Here is a 19,279-nt window from a genome sequence, read left to right as displayed (position 1 = left end):
CTAAAGCCATCAAGAGCAATGAGGGATTACAAAAAACATTTAAGACCTTTGACAAAATGTTTTTCTGGAATTGGGACAGAAACCAAATTTTCTTAAATGCTGCATAAAACTGTATCATCATTGTTCTCATTGATAATTTATGAAAGAAAAATAGCAATGTACTTTCCTTCCATATGTTGTTAATATGCAGAAGCTTTTTCAAGGTGATTAGTGAAACACTGTGTGCTGGTACAGGAACGAAAAGTACATATATTGTCTCCAGCAGGGTTCCAGAAATGTGTGGTTTGTTTTCCTGAGCCTTTTTGTTCTATTACTTTAAACAGTAATCTCTTCATGCTTATTTCACTTCATCCTTTATTATATTATTTCCATTGTATTGATTAAAGTCCCATTACTCTTAAGAAAATTATTTGACTACTCGGTGCCAGGTCCTTTATTATCTGATAATCTGGTTTACAAAATCCTCCAAGGAATATCTTAAATGTGTCCATGAGTATTAGAGCATGGATTGTGATTATTTATTTTAAGTACTTTTAGAATAAATGTTTGGTACTTCTCATTTTCTGCTTTACCAAGGTAACAAATATCTTTCAGCCTTTTTCAGCTCGATTGGATTGTTAAGTAATTGGGTGGAAAGCTCCTTTCCTTCTTCAGGATATTTACTGTAGTGAGGTATTGTTGTAATTTAATACTGCAGAGAGATTATGGAACAAAATCATTTTTTCTTTAAAAATAAGGGTCTTGACTAATCTGGCTTTCCTGAGTTTTTGAGGTAATGTTTGTCCTTTTCTTTCTTCTTTGACTTTTCTTTATGGTGTACTCATATTGTCCTGGCACAGAATTTTTAGTGCCTGTGTGGGAATAAAGCTGTATTATGCTGTGCCTTGTCAACTGAGATAGTCAGCATGGTTTCATTGTAAATAGCTCATCTGTAAGATGAACAGCAGTTGTGTAGAGGTATTTGTTGCTTGAAGTAGTAATAAGGAGTTTACTGGTGAAGTTCAGGGTTAGGTAGAACACAGAATAATTGACAACAGAAACTCTTTTCACAGGAAACATAGAATAGCGTTATTTCCTCAGGTGAAAATCAGATGTGTATTAGATTATGTGTAATTTTTTGGTTTGTTTGTGGGGTTGTTTCCTTTTTCATTTGACTGCTATATAAGAGAAAATTTTCTTGATCTTACCTTAATGAATTTGATCATATTTTAGCCATTGTTTGATTTTCTGTGATGATGCAAACTGCAATGAGCTTGATTCAATTATGAAGATGTGAGCAATAAAATAAAACTTAGTGTTTATTAAACATGGAGCAAAAGCATAATATTCAGAATCAGAATCTGATAAATATAATGTATATTATCACCTAGCTGAGTGATATGTCTGAAACTAATGTCATTTGAGAAAAATAAGGATGGCCCTTTATTGTTAAATTGCCAGGATTATACTGAATAAATATATCTTCTATAAATGTATAAAGAATGGGAAAAGGATGTAAACTGCATGTAAGTACTTCTTTAAAATATTGGCATAAATTTTATTTTTATGTCGTTAGTAGGCATTGAAGGACAAGACTGTGCATAAGCAAATGTGTCATTTGCTGGGAAAATAAACTTTTTTTTTACACTGTATCACTGATTTTTAGAAAGCGAACCAGCTCTCAGTTCCTGAATCTGAATGGAGTTAACAGAAAGGATTTATACAGTGATACTGGTGTTTCAGTCTGGCTGCAGGGGTTCCTTGCATTTGTGTTAACTTATTGTCTCTTCAACAGTTTTAATGACAGTTAGAGAATCTTAATGCTCAGTCAGTCCCTGTTGAAGCAACCACAAGTCTTTCTATTGACTGTGAGTAAGGATCAAGGCCTTGGTGACTGGCACTGAGAAAAACAAATGTTTATCTGATGCCAGAACAAATGGATTTTTATGACACAGCAATGTGTGGGTAAAGAGGAAACAAGAAGATTGAAGCAGACTGGAAGAAGAGGACACTTATACTTTTCTTAAAGCATTTGTCAAAACAGATTCTGTCTTTCACAACACTAGTCTGAAAAAGACTACTTAAGTTTTTTTTAATCTAGGGAAGCTGTCCCTTTCAGTGAACCAGAATGCCATTTCAGTAGAGTTTCATATAGCTGTCACAGCATCTGTGACAGCAGATACTGAAGAGTGGTTTCCCTCAACAACAGTGGTGTCTCCATATTGTACATGTTTAGATTGATACAAATACCTGCAAATCCCTATGCAAGTGTAATTTACAGCATTTGTTAATGTTAATATCTGATGAATATCACAGCTGCAAGTCCTGTGACAAGCTGTCCAGTGTCTGAAACCACTGTATTAGAAGGAGAAATAATTGACTATCACTCAGCAAGCCTTTGATGTAGGCTCCTTGCAATGACTGGTAGCTACAAAACGGCTTGAAACAGACCTTTGCAACGTGTCAGCCCATTATTTTTAATAACGGTGCCATGCCATTAGTGTAATGATTTTGATTCTATGATTCAAGCATTTAATGGCACCACATGCAGCATCAAGCACAATAAATGTGACTAGATGCTTTGAAAGACTTTTTAACCTGAATGACTGTGAACCCACATAAAATATTTTTGTGACATGAGAAGCTAATACGAGCTAATTGAGTTCAGAGAGGAAAAAGATTCAATCCACTTTTTAGCTTTACTTTCTGATGATAAGGAATGAATATGAACTGTACAGACAGGAGTGATACAGATATATTTTAAATGACTGAGATTGAGATTAAGATTATTTGGGGTATTGGAAAATTAGTGCTAGGAAGTGAGAAAGTGGAAATTAGTGGCAGAGAAATTGCATATAGCTGTCACTTGCCATCTGTGCTTCGGTGCTTTGAATCTTTACTTGTTCTTTTAAATCCTCATGAGACTGAAAAGATCAAATACTGGGATTTTGTCTTGTCCAGAAGATCAGTAGTGGCTTTTCTTGAAAAACTGATACAGCCCTTCTGATCAAGAAACCATGGTTTTCACAATGTTTCAGTACATTTATACTCTTGATTGTGAGTGTGCTTAGCCTGAATTGGAGGGACTGCTTTTGCAGGATCTCCAGCAGACAAACATCTCACTGCCTTCATTGAGGATGTGTGGAGACAATGTGATCTCCAGTGACTGGCAGTAAAAGAAAGACTATCTCATAACAAGGATGTTGACTGGGAGAGCAAGAGGAGAGTTGTGGAACTGGAAAAGAACATAACAGCCAAAAAAAAAAAAAAAAAAAGTCCAACAAACACATCAAAAAGAAAAAAATGAAATAAGGAAGTTCTGGGTTTAGCACCAATTCTCCATCCTATTTCTGTGTTACAAATGCAAACTCATCAACATTCATAACAAATTTTACAGACGTAAGTTAATGACATGTCTTTGCACTTGGACAATACAACTGATATAACAAAAGAACAGTTTAGCGAAACTTGAACATCAATTACTAGTAAAAGAAATCTGATGTGGGATAGAAACTGACTGAAGTCAGAAGTTGATGAACTAATCAGCACGGAGGGGGGATTTATAGCAAATCCTCAGAAGAAAAAAAAAAGGATAACATAAAAGTTGAATGTTGGAAAAGTGATGTAGAACTGACTGAAGTATATCAAAAGTGCCAAATGCAGTGGCTACAGTGGTTTTAAGGCAGCAAGCAATCTCGATGTGAAATGTGAAGTTCTAAAATAAGCTTCAAACTTATGCAGATAGTTTGTCTTTTAGTATAAAAAGGCATGGTAGAGAGGAGAAGAATAGAGATAAATGGTGATTTTCATAGATTCTTCCAAAATTCTTAATTATTTTCCTGCCCAGTGAATCTGCTTCTCAGAAGCAGGAGTTGTTGGTTTATTTTTTTTTGCTTTGCTTAGTCTGTTTTTTCTTTGGGTTTGGCTCTGTAAGGTTTTTGACTGTCAGTAACACTGAGTTACACCACTTGCTACAGCAGGGAATTTCATTCTAATACCACCTCCTTTTATTCTGTCTTAACTTATCACATGGATGGCAGAACTGTGAAATTCCATTCATTACTTTCATTTCCTGTTATTTTCACTTCTCTTTGGGGACCTGATTAAAAGTAGTCCATGCTGGTACTTATTATCTCTGGCGTTGCTCTGTTGTGTTCTATTCCCTCTTGCTTTTTTAGCCTTTGGAATTGATTAATTAAACCTTAGTGTATAAAGTAATAGGAAGCACGAATTGTTTAGTTTATTCATTAGTGTGTTGTGGGAGACATGTAGGTCTGTGCTGTGCTCAGATAACTTTTATCAGAAATTATTACGGTAACAAGTGCAGTTTTAGATGGTGACACTGAAAATTACCTTTAGACACTTGACACGTGTCATATTGATATTACAGATCATGTAATGCCTGAGTAGTAATTGTCTCTCCCTTTCTCCATGTGGGCATGTAAATGTGAGCTTAGTGCTCTGTTGGTTTGCCACAGAGTGCCAATTCCACAGGCTTTGATGCCCCTTTAGAGCACCAGTAATGTGAGAAGTGTCACGGGGCAGACAGCCATAAGGAAAGGGTTGCACAAACCCTGCCTGTAAAATCCTAAAGAAATTCAGTCTTTTTCCACAGAGAAATGTTACAGGAATTTGATGTAAACAAAGCAGCCCAACACTCTGGATGGACTGTTTTGTAAAAATAAGATAGTCTGATTATTTTAAGCACCAATAGACACAGTATCACTAGATCCAGATGTCCAAAATCCATGTATCAGACCGCAGAAGTACTCCATGGTATCTGGTCATTTTTGTCCTCCATGGAGGAGGTGATTTATTTTTATTCTCAGCAGCTGTCAGACTTCAATGCATACAGTAAAGCACAGTCTTTCCAAAGGCAATCTCATTGGCCTTTGCTTATTCTCTGCTGCTCTCCAGAGGCAGAAGAGATGGTTTCCTCGTTGCCTTGGTTCCCTCTGGCATGTTGTTCTCCACCTGGATCTTGGCTCCTCCTGCTCCATGTCTGCTGTTTCCATTCACTGCAGTGTCCTCTCATGTAAGTGTTCCCCAGGGGCCATCACTACTCTGACCTAATTATGAGCAGATACCTTTCACCACAGAGAATATTTAGTGGGCTTTCATGTAGGATGACTTGGGCATGGAGCAGACAGAACTCTCTTGCCTTCCCTGTGTCTGCCACTGCTGACTGACCCTCCAGGGACCTGGGGAATTGTCCTGGCAGAGGCCATAGCATAGACTGGTATTGGAAATTTTGTACTTCATGTGCTTCCTGCTCCCCTTCTGCTTTTACATTAATAGTGCTCTTCAGTCTCTGTTGCCATTCTGTCCAGTTTCAAGAGAAATTGCCTGTTGGGTGGTCACCTTGGTGAAGATCAGTCCACTGGATAACATTTGAACATTTTACCCTTTTGCCTGAAAGTCCAATAAAGAGCCAGTGACCGTTCTAGGGCAGCTATAGGTCTCTGGGTATGTTTCCTTATAAAGATAAAAGGCAAAAATGCTAGAAGGAGGGTAACCTCTTGGAAAATGTAACTATAAACTTTGCCTTTGAAGGACCTGATGAACTTCATGGAGAAAAGCAAGGATCTTGTTTTAAAATCTGTTTCATATTAGCATCTATTGGGGGCTGTGCTGGTAGCTTCTCAAATGAACAGTTAGCCACAGCAATCTGATTTTTCAGATTTACTGATTTTTTTTTTATTTACTCTCATTTCCAGACAGATGATGATGTGCAATACATCATTGAGACAGATGATGATGATGTGTCTGCAATACAAACAGATGCATCTCCTGGACTGGCATCACTGAAGTGGCCAGGAGATCAGCATCTATTAGTGCTGACACTGTCTATGAATAGGCAAATAGACAAAACTAATGTTCTCAAACTAATAGCCCTTGAGGCTATACCTCTTCATTATCTCACTTGTTGCAGTAAAAAACATTCATGTTTGGTCTGACATTGAGGACAAATGTAGAATTTTTTTTATTCCCTGTCATCCCATAAAATTGAGTAACCACTGGTGTTAGTCTTCCTCCTGGGGTTGCTGATGGTACTAATCCACTGTCTGCCTCCTCCTGCTAAGTCAGCACCCCTAAAGACCTTCTCTGCAGGTAAGAGCTGATATCAGTCAGACTTCAGAGAGGGCAGCTGGGCTGAGCTGGAAGCTGCCAGCTGGCCAGTGGTTAGGCAAGGGCAGTAGTTAACACATTTATTGTCACAGCTGAAAAACTAACCAGCTGTTAGAATTTGCCTGCACAATCCTCCTTACAATGGGGAATAAAACAGATGTCAAAAACTACCCTGCAGGCTATCTAGTTGATTTTCAGTTTCTTTTTCAGCTGTCTCCAGCTGTTGAGATAGTGAATGATAGGTGCTTGACCATTTTATAATCATTTATAATCATATTATAATCAGATTATAATCATTTTCCTATCTCAGAGAAGGGATACTGTGGAAAAGTCAGAGCTCCAGCAGGAGTCTGGATGCCTTGGGTGATTTTGGGACCACTAAAGCCCACAAAAAGTTTACTGTTAACAGAAATACAGTTACTGTGCTAGTCCTGTCACAGGTTCCCAGCTTGACCCTGCCTTGGCAGCTCCTGCCACAAGATTTGGGTGGAAAAGTTGAGTGAGTGCCAATGGTGTGTATTGGAAATGGGATTTCTGTACCTTTCTTTCTACTCTCAAACAAGGGTAAGGATGACTTGCCAGTTAGGGGGAAAAGAAAAACACATTAAATATCTTTGAACAGTTAACAAATAAATCATCAGTTTCAGTGCCTGTGAAGACAGGTCCTTAAACCTATATATTGTACTTTTGGGGGTGGGGGAGAAAGAAGTAAATTAAAAAGAAAAAAACTTTTTAGCATTTAATTTATCAAATGGAGCAATTGAAACTCTAGGCAAGCATTTCCTGTGTGCTTCATAGTTGGATTTGTCTTTACTTTTCCTTTAAAATATGAATCTCTAATTAAAACTCAAATCATACAGCATAATTTATTAACATTCTTAGCTGCAGTACTAAAAGGAGAAAGATGTAGCACAGGAGTTTGAAGGGAACCTATTCTAAGAAGTATTAACAGCAGATCATCCTTTAACTCCTGCAGTGTGGTCTGTGGTATTGGATTTAGCCTCCTCAGCAAGTTGTTAGGAGGAAATGCATGTCTAACGATCAGCACTGGTTTCTGGAAAGAGAAGAAACCACTTTTTTCCTTTTTTTCTTTTTTTCTTTTTTTCTTGTTTTCTTTTTTCTTTTTTTCTTTTTTCTTTTTTTCTTTTTTTCTTTTTTTCTTTTTTTTTTTTTTTTTTGCGACACATTGACAAATGGTTCCATTCAGGGCAATCCAAAAAATTATTCTTCTGAAAGTATTTTCAGATGTGGCAATCCTAAATAATTCATGAAACATGAGATACTCTATGAAAATGGCCTCTGAGAATCACCCTTTTGGCTGCCATTTGTCTCCCTTTCCTAGGGGATCACAGAATCACAGTATGGGTCAGGTTGGAAGAAACCACAGTGGATCATCTGGTCCAACCTTCCTGCTCAAGCAGGGTTATTCTACAGTACTATACTAGAGGATGCTACTGTAATATCCATAAAACACATTTCCCTAGCATTTGCTTATTTTTTATGTTGAGAGTGTGGCTATATTTAGAACATATTAATTGTTGGGGTTTGAGTTTAATCATTTGCCTAGGAATTTCTGAAAGCAATTAAGTTTTATTTAGCATTTTGATGTATTTTGTGCCTTCTATGCCTCTACAGCAACTTCATCTTTTAAATATATTTTTGTTTAAAATCACATATAGATACCAAGTAGGTAAGTGAAAAACCTGATGGTTTACTGACCTCTCTTCATTTGTTCTAAAGAGACTTAGTTGATTTAATTAAAATATTATGAAGGACTGGTAGTGACAGAAAATAAATATGTCAAAAGTTTTGGCAGTGTATAGACTGAAGGCTTTTGCAATATATAAACACTTTATTAAAAATGCTGTGGCTGGACACTGTGTGTATTTATATACTGACTTTTTATAAAAGGAAAACATAGGGATAATGAGCAATTCTGCCAAAACGGACTGTGCCCTTGGAGATTGTTCTAACTGGATTGAAATATAAAATTGTAGAATGGTTTGGATTGGAACAGACCTTAAAAATCATCCAGTTCCTAAAAAAAAACATTAAAGATAAATAGTGAGCTAGGAAAGAACTTCTTCTGTAATTAAAGATTTTAAAATATAACATTACAGAGTGTTTATCTCCAATCCTCCCTTTTGTTATGTGTATTAGCCTGTAGAGAGTTAAAAAACACATCTGGTACCTGTGAAGCTAATTGAAATTTTGAGATTTGGGCACCTGGCAAGGGGTAACTGTAGGAGACTGGTCTCCATGGGTTTACTCTGTAACAAGAAAGACTCCATCTTCAGTTCAATCTCCTCTGTGAAGTGATTTAATTCTGTTATCTCCCTGTACTGATTATCAGGGGAGCTCCAAAGAGATTAATTTCTGTGAGTACCCCTTGCTGGAGTTGCAGTGCTCTCACATTTCCCCACCTTCTCTCGTGGTCAGACCTGTAGCTGTCACACAGTGTGTCTGCTGAATTACAGTGTGGGGTTTCAGCTGTGCAGCCAAATGGCATGTGGTCATAATTTTAAGACTAAAGCATGGAAAAGCAATCATATTATGCTTTCAAAATCGTCTGGGGACCACAGGCTTCCTTTGGGGAAAAAGGGGGGGATGGTTTGTGGTTTTCTCTGACGAAAAAAACCTGATAATTCTACGTTACTTCAGTTTTCAAGGCATGTTTGCTCAGGGGTTGAGACTCAAGGAGAAACACAAGGCGCATCCTGGGGTGCTGGGAGGAGAAAGCTGCAGGGAAGTTTGTGTGTCCATTGCAACACCCTCTGCCTGTTTCTCCACCTCCATTTGGAAAGGTCCCTCTCTCTCTCCTGGGTGTCTGAGCGACAGCTGGTGGTGGGAAGGGACATCAGCCAGGTTCTGAGGACTGGGCTGGGCAGCACTCCTCTCCTGCAGAAATCCTCTTAAAACAGGATTAAGCCTAACCAATTTCAGTCACAAGCTGTATTTTCCAGGCAGATCCTCCTTGGTCCTTCAGCACTGTTGGAAGTACCAGGCACAACCTGCATGCTTTAATTTAAATGGACCCTTCTCAGTGATTTCTCTGTCACAGCGTTTTGCCTTTTCACCCACAATCACAGGGTAGTTTCTTACAAAAAAATACCAGCATTAGTAAAATCCAAAGGGGCTGTTGGAACCTGTTTTCATATTTCATTCTAAAACTTTTCTTAACAGCTATACTTGGACACTTTACATTGTGGCTGCTGCATCTCTTTTATTCTGGCCTTACACCTTATTACTAGCTAAGTCTGCAGGAGGATATTGACTATCCTGTTACGCTGGTACGTTTTGCATTAAATATTGAAATTCTGGCTTCTTGCTGTGTCTCCAGTTTGCAGAGTCGTCCTGGCATCCTCCAGGAGAGGTTGGGGCATAATAAACAAGTTGTCTGTGGAGACAAACAGTTCTGCTCACTGATGACAAGAATTTTGATAAGTGTTTTGGCCCTTTGAAGTATTTGTGCAGTTTCCCTGAGGATTTGCTTTTTCTTTCAGTTGAAAATTAGCTGCTGCTTTATATATTTTTGGGATGTAGTATAATTTTTAAGAACTCTTTTAAATATGGTTTTGCTTCTGAATTTCAGTATTTTTTTAAAAAGCAACCTTTGAATATTTATATTTCCTCTATGGTCCCCTCTCTCGGTACAGTCTGTACATTTTAGAAGACTTAATGATCTCATACTTTCTGTCCTTAATGTACAGATGGACCAACAACGGTCTGCTGGGAAAATAGTGAATTGAGTTACCAGCAGCCCAGGTCAATCAGGCTCATGTTTCCCAGGAATGAATGACAGTAGAATTACAAACACCGGTTTTCAGATTCTGTGGCACTCGGCGTACAGAAGGAAAATTTATGAAATCAGTGAGAAAAATTATAAATCAAAATATTATGCTTCTCTGATCCAGATCCTGACTTCAAATTTGTCTTACTTACATAATTAAAGTTATAATGAGTCCTAAAGTTCTGTGAATATGTTACAGAAATTTTTTGTGTCTTTTATGCAGTGTAAAATATATGATTTTAGACACAGTAATTTGAGATAGGTTAAAACAATGCCCTATAAACTGAAATTCTTTTAGTACTCATCTGGATCTTCAAAGTAGTTTGAGTAGCGCGTCTCCTTCCCTCTTTCCTTCCTGAAGTGTATAGTAGGAGTTTTGTTTCTATCTCTGGTGTCAGTTCATGACTGACACTTAGTACAGGTTGTAGTATCAACATAAGAAAAATTGAACAATTCAGTGGCAAAGAAAATTACAAAAAGAAAGCAAGACAAAGGAATGCAACTAATATAAAAAGTATCATACCTGGCCCCCTTTGCTGTCCTCCATCTCCTTCTGAAAACTGCTTTTGTCAGCTTACAAGACATTTGTGGCATTAAACTATGAAACTGAGTGAAAATAAGATGCAAAAAGTTTTCAGTGCTTCACAGGCTTTGCTTTGATTGGGAAGAGTGATCTGCACATAAGTTTGGCACAGAGTCATAAGCCACCTTCTGAGAATCCCCCAAATGCCCTGATCATTCTTTGGGTTCAGATTGCTGCTGCTGTTTCCTAACTTCAGTAATGGGCATCTCCAGACAGAAAAAACCTGTAGGGACTTGCAACATTATGTTGGTTTGATAGAACTTGGGAGTAGAAGTACAGACTTTCATCAGAACTCGGGTTTGCATCTCAAGACATCAGCAAGCCAGTGCATAACTTCATAACCAAAGAGTAATGAGATACCTGGCATTGACTTCATGGCTAAAGAGTAAACAGGTACTTAGCATTGCTTTTTTTAACTTTGCAGAAGTTTTTTTTCCACCCTGATAATGGTAGTGGTGAAGAGCTTGGAAAAATGTCTAAGTTGGGAGCATGGGCAGAAATCAGTATTTTACCATGCCTAGTAATTAAGATTTACAGAGTTGTTAGATTTATTTATTGCATGTTATTTTCTAGAGTGCCTCAAGTATTTTATAAATGTACTCATTGTTTATAATCCCTGACATAGATGTCTTTTTCCATTTACTTTGTTCTGTTCAGGTTCTCTCTTTTTAAAGTTCTGTTTTGTTTAAAAGTACACAATATTTAGGATTTGGAGAGTGGGGATGGAAGGGCTGAAAAAGAGCACCCTCTTCATTTCCTTTTTTTTTTAAGATACTGTTAAACAAAAGTCAAAGTCTACTTTCTCAATCACAGACTATCAGAGTGTGAAATTTCTCACATTCTGTATGCTGAAAGCTTTGTTGAGTATTTCCTGGTTGCTCTCCTCAGGAGCTGACTGTCTGCATTGTGCACACTGGACTATCATCCTAAAATAAGGGTGGAGTTAAATGGAATCAAAAGCAGTACTGTGGCTGTTCCAGTTAGTGTGAGGGAATATAGAAAACCATTCCATTGCTCCCAAAGATGAAATATATCCTATTAAGATGATCAGAGGGCTGGAGAACCCCTCCTATGGAGGCGGGCTGAGAAAATTGGGCTGTTCAGTCTGGAGAAGTGTCTGAAAGGTGCCCCTGCCCATGACAGGGGAGATGGAACAAGATGATTTTTACTGTCCCTTTCAACACAGATCATTCTATGATATGAGAAAACACCAGACATCCATAGCTGAACATTGCATGAAAAATAGTTGAGGGACTGAAGTGCAAATCTTGGGCTCTACCACTTGCTGAAAAGAGCTTTTCGGTGACAGAGCTTGCATCTGGGGCTAAACCAACACATAGCCTTCTTATTTTGCAGATTTACCAGAATTATGTTGATGCTTTTTTTTCCTAACCACCTGACCCAACTTAAGAAATGAAAGCTACATTAAATATTACATAAGATGTAACATAGATGCTTATTTCTACTTACTTTTTGCCTGAAGAGTTCGTAATTTTTGAACGATCTTAAACAAGAAGAATCTTCCACTCAGTACAAAACTCATTGCTTCATGCAGAAAACCTTTTGACAGCTGTGTTTGGAAATTTTCCTTGTTAACAAAACACACTACATCAGAGTGTTCTGGCAGGTTGTATTGATATCAGCATCCACTGGGGTTGAGTGCAAGTAGGAACTCTATTACGTTTTCTGTCAATTTTGGTTGATGCCTTCCTGCAGGAACAGCTCGATGTTTTCACTTTGAGATTGATTGAGAAACTTGATAGAAAAAAACACATGTGCTTTTTCCATTTGCACCACAACATGGTAACTTTTCAAAATTCTGAGGGTTTGGTTTTTTTTTTTCTTCCTGTGAACTTTATGTCAGCTCTTTCACTCCGGGTGATTTGAAAATAAGCTAAAATATTTTTGTCTAGAAGTTAGCAGTTAGAACTTGAGACAGCATGTACCAGAGATGGAGTCTGTTCTTGGGTGAATAACCAGTCTGAGTTCTTTCAGACTGCAAAGAAGAGGTTTCCAGACATGTCTGCAGTACTCACAGTACTCACCTTGTCCAATTTTCTGTAATATCTCATGCTTTTACATTACCCTTCAAAGAAATTCCAGACCACAGTAGATTGAAGTGCAGACAGTTCGTAAACCAGGCGTGGGTTTCTCTTCACTCTGTAAAAAGTACTCTAGTCTTTGTAAGATAGACCTTAAAATGAGATATTAAGATACCATAAAACTTGTGTTCTGTTTCAGTCACACAAATACCATATCAAGTTGGGATTGTGTGCATCTTTGCAGTACCCTGATTTCATCGTGTCATTGGTTTTGGTCTGCAGCTATGAAGATTAGAAACACTTTTGGGCAATTATTTACATCAGAGGACATGCATGTGTCCCAGCCTCTTGCACCTTTATGGTCATCCAGAGGAGCCTCATCAGATCTCTTTCCTTTGTGTCTCTGTGCCTTTTCTCTGCTTTTAAAGTTTCATGGCTTGGTTTTATTTTGTGTGTCTTGCAGAAGTCTCAAAATACCATGTTAATATAGAGAGCAGGGAGATTGACTTAATGGAGTCTTATTTTCCATGTATTGGTTAAACTTCAGTTATAGATGATCTTTTGAGAAGAGATTTTAATGTATCTGAGAACTTCTATCATGATTTATTGGGGGTTTTTCTGGTTTTGGTTTTTTTTGGTTTTTTTTTTTGGAGTCACATTTTACCTTGGGAAGACTACCATATTTTCATGGTTGTGCAACTGCTAATTGATGACTGCGGTGGTTGCTCATGTGTAAAAGTAGAATTAAAATTTTATTTTTAAATGGATGTGTTTCTGTTTAATGCTGTTTACAACTTGGAAATGTGGAAGACATTCCAGTACCTAATAAGTGTATTTATATGTAACATACATAGTGCTAGTCTAATATGTCATTATTCACCTATATGCTCTGAAACATTGCCTAGCTTTTCTCTAATTTTCTTTCATTTTCTGAATATTGCTGCTGGAAATTTCAAGGGGAAAAAAACCCCACCTTTTTGGTAATGAAACTTTAGTAGATTTGCAACCAGCATTAGTTTCTAGTGGGGATTTAGTAATAAATGTGCTTTTCTCTCTTCTCAACACAAATCCTAAGATTAATTTTCCTGTGAAGTATCTTTAGGTCGTAATTAAACTGAAGTTACTCATCCTCATAGGAGTGCCCAGACAGACAATACATACTTATCCTACTCTATTGAAGTCTCATGTGTTAAGAAGGATGTGCTGCATGCAGTACTTTTAACTTAAAGCCTATTCTGTATATATACATTAATTTAAATTAATAAACAATTGCACTGTAGAAATTAGAGTTAGAATTGGAGAGTGTTGTGTTAAGTACAGGGGAAAAAAGGTGAAGTATAAGAATGCTTTCTTATAGACAGGGGTTTTTTGTCACATCTTTAAACATGGTACCCTGCAATGAAACCCTGTTACAGTGATAAGTGTAATGGAATCTTTTGTGAGCTAAAAATTGGGTTGTTGCAAGAAGTAACTGTACAGTCTAAGCAGAGCTGGACTGAAGTAATTCAGGTCCTGTGGTGAAATCATGGAAGGCTGCTGAAACATGGCCTCTTACATACATATTAAGTACATTTTAGACTAATTATCTTCTCATTATACCAGTATAGCTACTGCCTATTACATTTTATTAGCATTGCCTTATAGATGCTCATGATTATTTTCTGTCTTTCTCTTCCTGCCATCTTAGTGGAATCGGTCGAAATTGGCCATGGGCCTCTGGTGGAAGCAGCATTTTGGCAGAATTTGGGACTTTGCACCTGGAATTTGTACATTTGAGCCACCTTTCTGGAAACCCTGTCTTTGCTGAAAAGGTTAGACTGCTCCATCAAAATAATTTTGTAAAAGATAAGTTACATATTCAGAGACTAATGTGAATGGGGAGAGATTTGGATTTTCCTCAGTTGTAAGCAATTGTCACGTTTTCCCTAATCACCTTGGCATATTTTTTGTATTAAAAAGTCAAAAGTCCCTTCCAAAATTATTCTGATGTATGTTCTTGTATATGGCACCATAAAATATTTAATTTCTGTTTATCTTCTAAATTAGTATCATATTAAGCAATCAGACTGTACAGCTTTCTTCAGTTCTTAACTTAATGGGGTGTAAACAAAACCTGACATTATATTCAGGATAATAACTGATATCTAGAGAAAACAAAGCACCATGGTGATTTCAACAAGTTTACTCTTCAAAATTCTGTATAATATCACTGCTGTCAGTAAGGTCAGAAAACCCTTCCATTGCACTGACCTATAAGAGATATACTTTGAACTCTCTTTGGGAAAGGAAAAATATATCACATCCTCACACAAAACAGTTGTTGTGCATACTAATTCTTCCAAAATTTGATAACATTGTCTTCTGGATAATTTTTTATATACATGAGCCATGTAAAGAACTCCTCCTTCCCTCAATTCCCACCTGAACAGTTTTGCTTTACTTTTTAATTTACTAATAGCCAGCAAGTCCTGTTCTTTATAATGTGCTTTATCATTTATCTTCTTTTAATTTCCTAATTAAAACGTACACTTGTTTTGATTTTGTATTCTTACTGCAGCCTCCCCAAGTTACCTAAAGCCAATGTTATCAACTTAATAATCTAATTATTGATGACTCCAGTGTTTAGCAGTAGGTCTAAAAGCAATAGTCAAATCTAAAATTATTTTTGTGTAAGGACTGAGTGACTTTGCTGCAGTACCATTGTCAGCATTGGAATAAATTTTGTGAAGCAAACTCCTAGCAATTTTCCTGTATTTAGGGGTAAATTTAAGGACATTTTATCTTAAATTTGAACTGGGGAGGGGCAGTGGATGGGTAGGGGGTAGCAGCACTGAGGAGTAGCCAGGAACAAATTGACAACATAAGTTAATTTTCTTGTGACATTTATGGTAATTTAATGCATAATATCTCTTCTACTAAGAAACAATGAAAGTGTGTATCTTAAAAATCCTAGCCCATGGTTCTCCTGCACAGTGCCATCATGCTGTAGCTGCAAGATGCTGGAAATCTGTTTATGTAAGCTGTTCTTAAAACCCTTTGGAGACTGCAATTCCAAAGCTCAGCAGCAAACCATTCCAGGGCTGGTACACTTGATAACGAAGAAGAAACGCTGGAAAAAGCTTTGCATGGATGTATTCATAGAAAAACTCACTAACTGAGGTCTAGGACTCATTGCAGCCTACATTTGGGCAATGAGTAGTGTCAAGAGGCAGAAGAAAGTTTGTGTAGCTCAACAGAAATCCTTCCGCAGCTTGGTATAAGTTAATTTATCTTCTCTTTCAGTAGCTACTTCACTGGGTCTCTAGGCACTCAGGGGTTTATAATGAAGCTGTCAGTACCTTTTTTGTTACAATTTCTGGCCTGTAGTGCTCAGGATCCTCATTCTTCCAAGCTGCTACATTTGCTTTTTCTTTGAATTCTAAAATTCAGTATAACTCATTTCATGTGCTCTGCAGTGGGTTGTGCTGCTGGATGGCTCCAGCTGCTGAACATCTGGACAGTAATTGTTTCCCCGGGCATCTCATTTGTAGTGAGCTCCTTAGCAGTGCCGGCAGAGCGCTCAGGGCTGCCTGGGTCCCTGCTGCTGGGCAAGCTGCTTGCATAAAGCTCAGTCAGTTCCAGCCATGCTCTCTTTTCCAAACTCCTTTACAGTGCCCTTCCACATCTGAACTAGGTGATAAGCTTAATATTTAATAGCATTTCTGATTTAGGTAAATGAGGAATATAAATGCTGATGTAGCTGAACTTAGTTAAGGCAAATAGCCTCAGTGAATTTCAGTATCCTGTGGAGAAGGAGGATACTCTGCAGGGCAAGTCCTGAACTTTCTTGCTCCTTTTGTGTTGTTTCATTGCTTGACTCAGAAACTCCAGAGGTTTTTAGGAACTTGTTTGCATGAAGATATCAGCTTTTTCAATAGTCATGTGATTGCACAGAGGTGTTTGGGTGTTTGTGTTGAATAAGATCAGGGGGGTTATTTTTTAGGCATATTTACACTCCTGTATTTTGTGGGGAAAATGGTTAAGTGCTCAATGTTTTGTACCTTCCACTAGGTAATGAACATCCGAAAAGTTCTAAATCGACTGGATAAACCAGAGGGCCTTTACCCCAACTACCTGAATCCCAGCAGTGGCCAGTGGGGCCAGCGTAAGTAGCTGAAGTCTTTGGTACTATGACCTGTCTGTAAGCATTCTCTTTGCAGTCATTAACTTCTTTCAGACACTGTGTATGTTTTTTTTTAATATAAAATAAACTTTTATAATGTATAGAAATTCACTTTATATCTGAGGTTCTATAAAAGGTAAAAAAATACTGCAAATATAGAAATAATACTCTTGCTTGCTGTATTTTAATATACTTTTTCTGAGCTTTCATTGCGACTTGTGGAAGCGGGAAAATGTATGAATATGTATGACTTTGGAAAGGAATTTGTGGACTACAGAAGTCTCTTATTCAGAAATCTAAAGTGCTCTCTGAAGTAGCTGTACAAGGAAACATTATCAACTTGTCTGAAGAAAATTACACATTTTCAGAGTTGTGTGGTTCCACTGAAGGGAAAAGAAGTAATAAGACAAGTCTTTCCAGTTAATACCAGCTGTGATTTCTGTTGAAATTTAATGCCACCAACTGAGGAAGCAAACTAAACAGAAATATGTCATGACATTAATCCCCTTGGAATCACTACTGAAGATACCAAAATTAGAAGGAAAAGACTGTAAAATACTTGAATTACTTGAATTCCTTTGCCCCTTCCTGATGGCTGAGCCTTTTTTTGTTGTTCATGTCTTTCTCTGATCTCCACAACATGTCGAAAGTCTGCACAGTGTGCAGGATTCTGCTTCTAGAGACCTTATTGCTTTTTCCACTTTTCCTGCTTAGGTTCTGTCTGACACCATCCTAGTCACGCAACTCGGTGTCTTTCCAGTTTTTCTTCCTTGCATTATTGAATGGAAACAACAAGATACACTGTCATGGTCTGAAAAGATACAGACAGATTAGCTGTATTATCTGTATCTTTCCCTCTGTAGCACTCCCATAGTGCAGTGCTACAGAGGGAAAGAACTGGAGAGGTTTGTTAGTATGAGATTTTGTTCAGGATGTAGCTAAGGGAAAAGTGAGGTTCTGGACTCCTTATGGGACTGGCCACAGTCTGAATAGATAGTTTTCACAGAGGCAAAGACAAGTGTCTGCTCTCTACCATGCTGCAGATAAATGCACCCACCATGCACTTCATGAGAAGCAATGGATGCCCTACCCACTCTCCACCAGGCAGAAGTCAGGCACCTTAAAGGCAGAGCAGAGCAGAAACAGCTTTCTGCTCAGGGTGGCAGGAGAATATGCACCCAATACCACCCAGGGTATACCTTACCCAGGGTAAGGGAAAGTTGGACGGAAGACTTTCCCTTGGTCAAAAAGGATTGGGTTAGAAAACATCTAGTCAAACTTAATATCCACAAGTCCTGATGAGATGCATCTGTGAATGCTGAGAGAGCTCACAGGCTCAATCTGAGTGGCTGCTCACGGTCATCTTTGAAAGGTTGTGGAGTTCAGGAGAGGTGCCTGAGGAGTGGAAGAAAGAAAATGTAATCCTAGCCTTCAGAAAGGACAAGGAGGATGACCCAGAGAACTACTGACCCATCAGCCTCACCTCAATCCCTGGAAAGGTGATGGAGAACCTCATCCTAGAGGCCGTCTCTGTCCATATGGATGACAAGAATTTGATCAAGAGTAGTCAGCATTGGCTCACTAAAGGTAAATCCTGCTTGACCAACCTGATTGCCTTCTGTGATGTGGCAGCTGCCTGGATGGATGAGGGCAGAGCAGTGGGTATTGTGTACCTCGAGTTTAACAAGGCTTTTGACACTCTCACAACATTCTTGTGGGCAAACTCAGGAAGTGTGGCCTGGATGAGTGGGCAGTGAGGTGGATTGAGAACTGGCTGAGCAGCAGATCCCAGAGGGTCACAGTCAGTGACACAGGGTCTGGTTGGCAGCCTGTCACTGGTGGTGTCCCCCAGGGGTTGGTACTGGGCCTGGAATTGTTCAACTTATCCATCAATTACTTGGATGGAGGTGCAGATGTGTCCTCAGCAAGTTCTCTGAAGACACAAACCTGGAATGGCCGATACTCCAGGGTGCTGTGCAGCCCTTCAGCAGGACCTCAACAGCTTGGAGAAATGGGAAAACAGGAACTGTCTGAAACTCAGCAAAGACAAATGCAGGGTCCTGGACCTGGGGAGGAATAACCTCAGGCACCCATACATGCCAGAGGCCAGCCTGCTGAAAGCAACTCTGCAGAGAAGGACCTGGCAATCCTAGAGGACAACAAGGTGGCTATGAACCAGCAGTGCCCTTTTGGCCAAGAAGGCATCCTGGGCTGCATAATGAAGAGCATTACAAGCAGGTCAAGTGAGATGATCCTGCCTCTTTACTAAGCCCTATTGAGGCCACAACTAAAGTGTTGTGTCTAGTTCTGGGCTCGTCAGTAAAAGAGACAGATATCAGATAGAGCAGGTCTATCAGAGGGTGACAAAGATTATTGGGGATTGGAGCATGTCTCCTTTGAGGAAAGGCTGAGAGAGCTGGGCTGGTTCAGCATTAAGAGACAACTGAGAGGGAACCTTATCAATGTCTCTCAAGTATCTGAAGAGAGGATGTCAGGGAATGGACCAGGCTCTTCTCCAGATTGCCAAGGACAAGAGGCTACAGGAATAAACTGATGCTCAGAAAATTCTACCAGAATATGAGGAAGAACTTTTC

General features: G+C 38.6%; 1 protein-coding gene across 2 annotated transcripts in view; it reads left to right on the top strand.

Moving 5' to 3' along the window:
• The window catches only part of MAN1A1 (mannosidase alpha class 1A member 1), a 141,415-nt gene that overhangs the window by 96,901 nt on the left and 25,235 nt on the right, over positions 1–19,279 (top strand). For both annotated transcript variants that reach the window (XR_015283142.1, XM_086876896.1), the window contains exons 6-7: positions 14,211–14,334; positions 16,574–16,667. Coding sequence is in view for 1 of the 2 variants with exons in the window: in XM_086876896.1 (XP_086733022.1) it covers positions 14,211–14,334; positions 16,574–16,667 (218 nt within the window). In the remaining variant the exon portion in view is untranslated. The remainder of the gene's footprint in view (positions 1–14,210; positions 14,335–16,573; positions 16,668–19,279) is intronic.

The sequence above is a fragment of the Cyanistes caeruleus genome, chromosome 2 (assembly GCF_971803275.1).
Source record: "Cyanistes caeruleus chromosome 2, bCyaCae1.hap1.1, whole genome shotgun sequence".
Classification (NCBI taxonomy): domain Eukaryota; kingdom Metazoa; phylum Chordata; class Aves; order Passeriformes; family Paridae; genus Cyanistes; species Cyanistes caeruleus.
This window is presented reverse-complemented; position numbering and strand designations above follow the sequence as displayed.